The 10,509-nt window shown below is 29.1% G+C and overlaps 1 protein-coding gene across 1 annotated transcript; it reads left to right on the forward strand.

Annotated features, from left to right (window-relative positions):
- The first annotated feature begins 5,607 nt into the window (after window positions 1–5,607).
- Window positions 5,608–8,897, forward strand: LOC105768224 (ras-related protein RABE1c). The gene is made up of 9 exons (XM_012588039.2): window positions 5,608–5,949; window positions 6,074–6,177; window positions 7,164–7,236; window positions 7,336–7,436; window positions 7,724–7,789; window positions 8,026–8,123; window positions 8,257–8,319; window positions 8,401–8,493; window positions 8,612–8,897. Exons 2-9 carry the CDS (start codon window positions 6,105–6,107, stop codon window positions 8,690–8,692), a joined length of 648 nt encoding a protein of 215 aa, XP_012443493.1. The 5' UTR covers window positions 5,608–5,949; window positions 6,074–6,104; the 3' UTR covers window positions 8,693–8,897.
- Window positions 8,898–10,509: the final 1,612 nt, after the last annotated feature.

Raw genomic sequence — 10,509 nt, forward strand, 5'->3', positions numbered from 1 at the left:
CAATGTAAAATATAAATTTAAAGATATAAAATAAACTCAATTAAACAATAGAAAGAAAATAATAATCTTGAATGTATGTTTGTTTCATTGAAAACAATTTTATAAAATATTTCTAGGAAATTTGCCAAACAACAAAAAATATTTTACATAGATTCATCCAAACACCAGAAAATATTAGCTTTTTCTAAAAAGTAAGTCATTTTTCGAAAATCATTTTCAATCAAACAAACGGAGCATAAAAATTAATTTAACTCAAAGCAAATCAAGAAAAATACTCACAGGGTGAATACATAGGACAGGTAGGGGCCTAGGCTGCACATTGTGCAAGTAGATTAATTGTCATGTTAGGGTGAGTTTGGATAGACGATGTGTTTACCTGTGGTTAGTGTAAAAATAGTAGTAGCGGTGAGATTAGATACTGTAGTGTGAGACAGAAAGTAAGCTAAACGTACCGCACCGCACCGCACCCAATTGCCCATCCAAACTCACCCTTAAACATTCTAAAATAATATCATTCAATTTAAGTTTTTTTAATACAATATTCATATTTTAACCTTAAAATTTTCGAATTTTATTTCAACTCCCCTAAATAAAAAAAATCTAATCTCATCCTTGAATACTCATATTTAATGAGACTTAAACCTAAATTCTAACCCTTTCGTTTTCAACCAAAATTTCAATCAAAATTTTTTTAAAGGAATACATAATATTTTAAAAGTATATTTTTACATAAAATTTTAATAGACATTTTGCTTTATATTTCTATTTGACATGTTACCGATAAACTTATTTAATAATAGCATGATATAATTATAAGAGATATTGAACAACTGACAGAGTGAATTAAATTAAATTTTAATGGCAGCGGTATAAATAAATAAATGAAATCATCAAATAAGTATATGCTCATTTTTAGTTTATCTTTTTTGAAATTAATTAGAATAAATGAAATGTGAAAAATTCATAGAGTGGTGGATAGCCTCAACAATTCATTCATTTCATGGTTTCCAGTTTGGCAGCTTTGGGTAGCGTGCTTTCATTCATTCCCCTTTCGTGAATGAAGCCCTATCAACCAAACACTGAATCGTTACTATTTTGAAGGGTTTCTTTTTTCATGCTATACGTATTCTTGGATTCCAATTAAATTTGGATTATATTTTTAATTTCAAGATAAAATTCTTTTAGTATTCTTTTTCCGTACATAAAATTTGAATTTTTGGTAATAAAAGTGTTAAATACTTTTAAAAAAATCATTTAACTATAAAAATATTATGAGAGCTCATGTATTAGAAGTCGGATTGTATTTTACTATCTCTATTTAAAAAATGGACAAAGTAATTCATGTATGTTAGATCAAACAGTAAATTGATATTTTTATTAAGAATTTTGTCCACTTCTACTATTAAAAACTGGTCTCTATACATTAACATGAAGTACATGTGGCATGTTATGTGTCACTATCTGGTTATTCCGTTAGTCATGTTAGATTTTAACAATACAAATAAATGAAATTTTTAACAAAAATGATCCATTTGTTTTGTGATTTAACCTACAATGACTAATTTACCTATTTAATAGAGAGGATAAAATGTAATCTAACCCTTTATACAAGAGTCTCTATAGTACTTTTACCGATATTTAATTCTTTACTGCTCAATGTAATAAACACGTGAATTATTTTAAAAAAAAGTTTGAACTCTCGATCATAAATCACATAGAATCAACTTTCAAGCTACACCTAATGTCCCGGTTACTTTATTTCCCAGTTCCTTAATTCAAAATAAAAAACAAACAACTTTGGCTTACATGAAGTGGCACTATATATAGAGGCTTTACTTGAAAACGAATTGACATAACATTCTTTTTTCTTGCAGCCTAAAATGTGACCAGTTTCACGTGAATCTGTATTGTTCAAAATGATTAACACACATTGACATTTAGGGACGTCCAAACATTTTGATGGTGACTTGAGGTTTAAGAATGGTTTTCCAATGGGCAAAATAGGCCATGAGTCGTACACAAAGGGAGCCATCACAAGCAGTTTACTCAATGATGGTGACAAAGAAAGTTAGGGTGAGAGAGGAGGAGCCACCCGATGATGGTGGAATGTAACAAATTTGTTTGGAATATAGAGAGAAACAAAGGAGGATGACAGAGAATTATTGAAAGGTGATGTGGTATTCGAAACGAGTGATGGATTACCTTCCAGAGAGAGTTGATGGCTTGGTGAAGCAAAGTATAATGAGAAAAATGGCAATGAAGTTAGTTGGGAGGGTGATTGGCTTCAATACTCCCTTGAAAAAGAAATATGCTCTATGGGTAGTTTTTAGTCACGGTACAAGCTTAGACATCTACCTCGCAATCCTACCCACTAAAGTGTTATTGCGTGGATTAGACTGAATTAAAGGTGAGTATTATATTATATAATCTTTTTAGTGTTTACCAGCATAAATATAATCACAAATATATCAGTATAATCTAAATTAAATGAAATTTAAAACTTAAGACCTCCAGCACTGTTATTGCCAAAATTATATTAAATATAAACAATGATTAAATATAATAAGTATAATTAAGAGTATAAATTATAAATAAGACATTTTCGATTAATTAGAATTATTTTAATTGAAAACTGAAACATTTTAAATCTAAATTAAAAGAATGCAAGAGAGAATCTAAGTTGATGAGGAGTTATATTATGTTTTTCTGTTGGATGGGGGTGGTTATTGGACTTTAAAGAATGCAAGTGAGGTTAGGCCCATTTTGTTGGATCCATTTACACTCCCTTGCTTCTCCAGCTAAATACGTGTGAATTAGAGTCCAACTCTTAATGACACAACATTATAAATCTATGGTGGACGTTTTGGTTGAAATTTTATTTTTATGCATTTCACATTGAAGTGATGCTTTGGGAATATAGTAACCATTCTTGTCGTGGGGTAAAATTTTGATATTTTTTATTCCTTAATTAAGGTCCAGCTTAACTCAATTTGGGATCTGATATCCAACAGTCTTTAAACTACTTTTAAGGAGTAATTCTACTTAAAAATGGCTAGAAAAAAATAGATTGATGATTTTTTTTTCAAATATGATCTTAATTATAACATTTTCATTATTTCGTACGACTTGATGTCAATCTAGGTGGCTTGAAACATTAGTTAACTTCGCAATGTTTTGGATCTGATTTTTTAAGCTTTTAAGTTTTAAAATTTTATATTATTCATAAATTTATTTAAGATATTATTCATTTAGTCATTTAATTAGTATTTGTATTATTATCAGTGTAAGAGGACATAAGTTTGAGTGTGTTAAAACACATAGATTAGAGAGAAACTCGAGTAATTCTAAACTTTATACAAATAAAATATTTAATTAGTTTTAAGAGTTGTTAGTTCTTAATTTATTCATTACATAGATTTCGTTATACATTAAATTGTTGCTGTTAATTATTATTTGATAATGACTTATTTGACCCTCTAATTTTACAAAAAAAGTCATTTAAGCCCTCTAGTTAATTTTTTGCTTCTTTTAACCCATAACTTGTATTTATTGTCAAATCACTCAAAAATTGATGAAAAAGTTAACTTTTGTTGATGTGGCATATATGTAGACTGCCATGTGGATGACATGTCAACATCTAATTAATTTTTTAAAATTTAAAAAATATTAATTTTTTATAATTTGTATACTTTTAAAATAATTTTAATTTTTTTATAAATTTTTTAATTTTAAAATTTTAAAAAATAATTAAATGATTACGTGTCATCCACGTGTATGCCATGTCAATAAAGTGAACAAATGTTAATTTTTCCATCTCTTTTGGGGTGATTCAACTGCAAGTTTAGTGATTAAAAAAACAAAAAATTAAATGGAGGGCTAAAATGATTTTTTTGTAAAGCTGGAATATCAAATAAAAATTGTACCTTTTTATTTTTAGTTTTTTAAGAATTTATATTTATTTCAAATAATTTTATATCTTCGTCGTCCAACTCTACCATCATCTTCCCCTGCCAACTAATTGTAACGCTTAGTTGATATTTTTGAACTGCTCTCTAGACCACTATATTGTTCAACATCTTTTAATCAAATGAATTGAATGTTTAACTCGCAAAAACAAAATTAATTTAGTGAGTCAATTTTTTAGATGCAAACTAAAATATGTGGAGCTCAGTCGGTAGGAGTGTTTATAGTTCAGTTAAAATTGAATTATTATCAAATCGATCTAATCCGGTTAATTGATTGGTGATCGAATTTAGTTTGATCGGAGGTCGATTAATGATTTTTTTAAATTTAAATTATTGGTTAATTTGGTTCGAATCGGATATTAACTGAAATAAATAATATATAATATATATTTTTATATTAGCAATGTATTTATTGAACTATTATCTTTTATATTAATCAAAATAAATAATATATATTGTATATAATATATTTTTTAAACAATTAAAAAAGAAAATAGATATTAGTAATATATATTTTATATGTTTTATATATTTTTAATCAAAAGACAAAAACATATAAATTTCGATTAATCGACCGAATTAGTCAAAATATATTTGAAATTTCTTTTCGATTTGATTAACAAATAAAATTGTTTTACATTTTAAATAATTTGAGTCATAGTATTCAACCCCTGCCGGTGGATTGGATTTTCTACATATAATACTTCCTCATGCCCATACTGACTTCATATTCCTGTCCATTATATTTATTTACCATACCCACCACTAACCATATATTCTTCACTATCCTCGGTTCAGTTATACTATTTCTGGTAGCCTGCCACCAACATTATTATTATACTTTTTATTTATCACTTCACATCTTATTTTTATTACAAACTTCCAACCATGTGTGGGAACTAAAAATTCTTTTAGGACTCCAAATTAAATTGTAAAAATATAATTGTATTATTTTAATAATTTATATATTTATAATTTTAAAATATTAAATTAATTTTTATTATTTTAAGAAGTTTAAAGTACAATTTTATTATTATTAATTTAAAATTTTATATATTATAAATTTATATCTTTATAATTTTTAAAGATTAAATTAATTTTTTATATTTTTAAGAGTGCTATTATTAATTTAAAATTTTATAAATTATAAGAAAATCTAAATGGAAATTTTTTTTTATACTGGCCCTGCCACTGTGTGTAATAAATATCCTTTAAGCACCAGCAGATAAAATTACGTATAAAAGATATGCACATAAAATTACGCATCTAAGTGGATGAGTAGTGTTAATATAAGAGCAAGTTAATTAGCAGTTGTTGGTGACTTCCTATAAAGCAGGCAAATAAAATATTATGCTCAACCTTTTAAAATTATAAATGGAACATTAGGCTATTGTTTATTTTCCAATCGAAATCTAGATTAGTTTTATTTAATATATTTAAAAAAATTATACATACAATCACAAATAAAATAATTACATTTGATTAACTAAAATTAAAATATATAATTAGAAATATCTCCCCATACATAAACCCTAAAATATGGGTTGAATTTATAATGGTAATAATGATTCTTAAAGAGAAAAATCATTGCCCTAAATAAAATGTAGGTACATTAATTAGAGTCCTGCATCATCCTCGGTGTTAGATGCCAAAATCCAGCGCATCTATCTCCGACTAATCGGTGCCGTTTAACTACCAGCTTTAAGAAAGCCTAGTCGTTATCTTCGATCACCTATTTTCTGTCCGTTGACGAATTAAAAAATAAAAAACTGTCCGTTGGATCCACCCATATCTCATCACCCAATATTAATCCAACGGTTAGGAGTCGAATCCAAAACTTATTTCTTGAATATACTTTCTTTTCAATTTTCTTTTCCTTTTTCTCTCTTTCTCTAAAAGAAAGGTTTTCTTCAATGGCCGACCGGTGCTGACGTACCAGAGGCGCTTCCCTCCTCATTCCTCTCATCTCCTTTCACCAGATCCGGTACTGCTTTCCGTTCAATTCACCGAATCAATTTTAAAACATTCATTTCTATTTATTTTTTACCTTTTTTTTCTTTGATTATTAACGTCTCAGCTTTTCCTTTCTTTTCTTTTCTTTTTTGTAGGGTTTGTTTTCGATAAATTTCTTCTATTTCCATGGCTGCTCCACCTGCAAGAGCTCGAGCTGATTACGACTACCTCATCAAGCTCCTTTTAATCGGCGACAGCGGTAACTATTTATTTATTCATTTTCTCTCTTGATAGTTATACGTATGTATTTGCTCTGAAATTGGATCTACTCATTAAATCTACATTTTTGTGACAATTGTTTGTGTTATTTTTAAGTATTTATTCATTTTTATTTCCTAAATATGGAAAACCAAAATGTGAGATTGTCATTTGCATTTCAAGATCTTTGCCTTAGATTAAACTTGATTTTAATTTTACAGATGATTTTGATACGATATTTTTTCCGTTAAGCGATGTTGATTCGAATAGAAAAAGTCTCTTATAGTGCCTTATATGGTGAATATATGCTAATGGTATTTTTGGTATTGTCTTTTAGCTTATATTTGATAATGTATTCTGTCTTGATATAGCTTATCGCCATGGGAATATTCTCTCTATCGGTGCTACTGATTTTGAGTATCATTGCGTCGTAGCATGTTCATTTGCAGCAGGAAACTGTTTTTTAATGGTCTGAGCATATCATCAGTCCAAATACTTTGGCAAATTTTGGGAGTTAGTTATTGTAAGTTAGAAATTAAATCCTCTAAACTTTTTAAATTTAAAAATTTGAGCCAAATTGTTGACAACTTTAGTATTTTCTGTAAACATTTGCATACTATGAGGTATTCTTAATAATAATTTGCTTCTGAAGTTGTTGCATGGGTCTATAGATGATGTCAAATTTTGACAGAAAATACTAATGTAGTCAGCAATTGGATTAGGATTTTTAAATCGAAAAAGTAAGATGATTTAACTTTTAACTTTTTAAGTACGAGGACTAAATTTCAAACTTCATTCAAGTACATGGACTGATGACATAATTTGACCTTTTTTAATTCATTTGATTGGTTGCTAGAGATAGTTATAATTGTCTATAATTAGGGATTAATAGTTGGTATTGTGGTGATTTTAAAGGAGGTTTTCTTGATATTCACACTTTCTTTTGAATTCGAATTCTATTTACTTATGCTGTTGTGTGCTTGTCAGGTGTGGGTAAGAGTTGCCTCCTTTTGCGTTTCTCAGATGGCTCATTTACTACTAGTTTTATCACGACAATTGGGTAGCTCTTTTTTGTAATTGCAGTGCAGTGGTCTTCATTTTATTATTACTATGTTTCTACTAGGAGCATGTTGTTTAAAGGTTGTGTTTACTTTGGCAGAATTGACTTTAAGATAAGGACTATAGAGCTTGATGGAAAAAGGATCAAACTGCAAATTTGGGATACTGCTGGGCAAGAGCGGTTTCGAACAATTACAACCGGTTAGTTTTTGGGCTTTGAAGGTGTCACTGACTAGAAATACATGTCTGGTCAGAATTATAACATAATGATTGACTTTATGCTTGGTCTGTTAGGAAGTCATGGGCTTTTACCCTCGGTGGTGAAATTTTGTTTCTGCTTAGTCTTTTCTTCCATGCCGCAAACATGGTTGCTTGCTCCTTTTTTCTAAAATACTTATCTTGTTTTATCCTTTTGGAATGTGCCTTTGGGTTATTCACTTTATTTTAGTAGCTGCAAATGAATGACATAATATTTTCATTTTGTGCAGCTTACTACCGTGGAGCCATGGGTATTTTGCTCGTGTATGATGTGACTGATGAGTCATCTTTCAATAGTAAGCACTGTACTTTTTGTCATTGAAAATTTGAAAGTTCATACATGTCTGCCTTCTTGCACTTTGGGATCTTTAGAAATGTTTAATGTTTCCATCAAATTTTGCTTGTTATTGGAACTTTTCTATTACGTGCATGTTTATAATTGAAAGCATACTCCTTATCCAGTGATTTGAAATCTTATTCACTCTCCATTTTAATTATCTTATCAACTGTACTAATATCCCTTCTTGCTTAGACATTAGAAATTGGATTCGTAATATTGAACAGCATGCTTCGGACAATGTCAACAAGATTCTGGTTGGCAATAAGGCTGACATGGATGAAAGCAAAAGGGTTTGTTTCTTCTTTCTCTTCCATATTCACATTTGTGATTCTGTTCATATCCTTTTTCGGTCACCTTCTGTTTGCCATATTAGCTGTGATTGTTTTTTTTTTTTGTCAAGTTGACCCTTAACTTATTGTTCAGGCCGTCCCTACCTCAAAGGGCCAAGCTCTTGCTGATGAATATGGCATCAAGTTCTTTGAGACTGTATGTAATTTTACTGCAGATGTAGTTTTCCAATGTTTAGTTGATCTTTCCTGCATGCTCAATAGCTGCTCTATTTTGTAGAGTGCAAAAACAAACTTAAACGTTGAGGAGGTTTTCTTTTCAATAGCGCGGGATATTAAGCAAAGACTTGCTGATACTGACTCGAAGGCTGAGGTACGGTTTCTTTTACTCGAAGTATCAGCTTTTCTCATAACACATGCAAATTAGTGATTAATTATGCAAATCCAATTTCTTTTTGTCATTTTGATAATCTTTTCATTCTCTTTTGCAGCCACAGACGATTAAAATCAACCAAGCAGACCAGGCAGGAGGGGCTGCAGCAAATGCTCAAAAATCAGGATGCTGCGGGTGAACAAACTCTGTGGAGGGTACATGTTCTTCTCTAGGGACCCATTTTGGTGCGCCAAAATTAATTTTGTCACGACTATATTGTTATTGCTTGTATTCTCCTGCCTATCATTATTTTATATCTGCAACTCTTTGGTGTGAAATGTTAGATCCATGGTAATTTACAAAAATTATTTATATTAAAATTATTTTTCCTATTTTGGAAGAAACTCGTGTCCAACATTTTCATTTGTTTAGTTGAAATTAAGAACTGCCCTAGTAGCCAAAAAACACAAACATAATTTAATGATCAAGAACAGATAATGTGCTCATAAACTTTGTTTTAAAATGGCTTAAGATGCGTATATATATATATATATATATATATATATGTAAGATTCTTTTATGAGTGCATATATGGATGGAGAATTTGGGTTGAGGATTTGCTTAGTGCTAGTATTGCTAGGATAGAATGGGATCGGATGTCACATCTTTGCTTTTTTGTAATTGAAGTTGAACTGTCGTATATCTATGTGGAGAACATAAATATGATATTCTTTGAATTGCTTCTTTTGTTACATGCGAGAATTATATGAAAAATGTTATTTTCTCAGAATCATCATCACTTTAAATGTTGCTTTTTTTTTTTTATATATATATATATAAAATTAAAATGCATTTGTGACATGACTAGATGAGACATGTAGCATACAATTCCACCCAAGTTTTATTCCTCATTTGTTTAGAATATATGATGAATGCCACTCTAGAATTTTAGAGATCCTAATCCATTATTGGATTATTTACCACTTCGAAATCGAATTCATGAACAGCCAATTTTTGCTCCGAATCTAAACACTTTTTTAAATTCCGAATCGAGCTTTTGTTTTTCTTGAAGGAAATAATAATAAAGGATGGATTATTTCTTCAACCTCTGATTTTGGATAATATTTTTAGATTTAAAAAAATCATTTTGCACAAAAAAAAGTTCAAAATATGTACGGAGAAAGCTTGATCTGTTGAATGTTATAACGTTTATATAATGTGAAAAATGTTAATTGCTTATTTTAAAATTTTTAAAAATATATAATGGCAATAAAAGAATTGTATATATGTAAATATTAAATGTTAAATAAAACAATATTTTTCAAAGTAAAATTAAAAACAAGGAAATGAAAGGAAAGTAAAGGAAAGTAATACTCTTTCCTTGTTAGGATAATTTTGTTTTATTTAAACAAGGTTTTACTTTCTCTTAATTACCCTAATATGAGAGAAAATAAAATGATTGCGTCCCTAAAGATGCAAAATAACGTAGCCTTCTACATTGCTTATTTTATAAGCAAGATATAATTGAAAAAAAATTAGTATACATAATAATTTCCTTTCAACTTTTCACAATTTAACCAAGTAAAGATGGTAAAAGTTTCTCTACTTTCTTTTCCATTATTAATTTTAATTATTCAAACAAAATAAACATATATTAATTCATTTACTTAACTCTCCTTTCTTTTCCTTTATAATTGCTTGCCCAAACATAATGCAAACAATTCCAATTTTTTAAAGGAACTTCAAATTAATGTTTGAACGAAATGTTTTATATTTCAAGCTACACATATGGATACATGCATAAACGTTGGACCGGTGGTACAAGATTTGGCTGCTTCAGGATTTTATACAGAAAAGCCGCTTTCTTTTGAGATGATGTAAATTTCATTGTGAATGTTGTTGTTTCAAGAGGTTATGGGCAGGCATTCATTGATATAATTACAAGACAAGTTTTCCACCCACAGACCCACACTTCATAAAAGCACAAATAATTGGGTTATTGTGGAATTAGTGGCC

Source organism: Gossypium raimondii, chromosome 4 (genome assembly GCF_025698545.1).
Source record: "Gossypium raimondii isolate GPD5lz chromosome 4, ASM2569854v1, whole genome shotgun sequence".
NCBI classification, from domain to species: Eukaryota; Viridiplantae; Streptophyta; class Magnoliopsida; order Malvales; family Malvaceae; genus Gossypium; species Gossypium raimondii.

Excerpts from the sequence above, each read along its gene's own strand:
- LOC105768224 (XM_012588039.2), top strand. The coding sequence starts at position 6,105 with ATGGCTGCTCCACCTGCAAGAGCTCGAGCTGATTACGACTACCTCATC. Across the intron at positions 7,790-8,025 it reads TGATGAGTCATCTTTCAATA|ACATTAGAAATTGGATTCGT; the intron begins GTAAGCACTGTA and ends CTTCTTGCTTAG. Across the intron at positions 8,494-8,611 it reads ATACTGACTCGAAGGCTGAG|CCACAGACGATTAAAATCAA; the intron begins GTACGGTTTCTT and ends TCTCTTTTGCAG.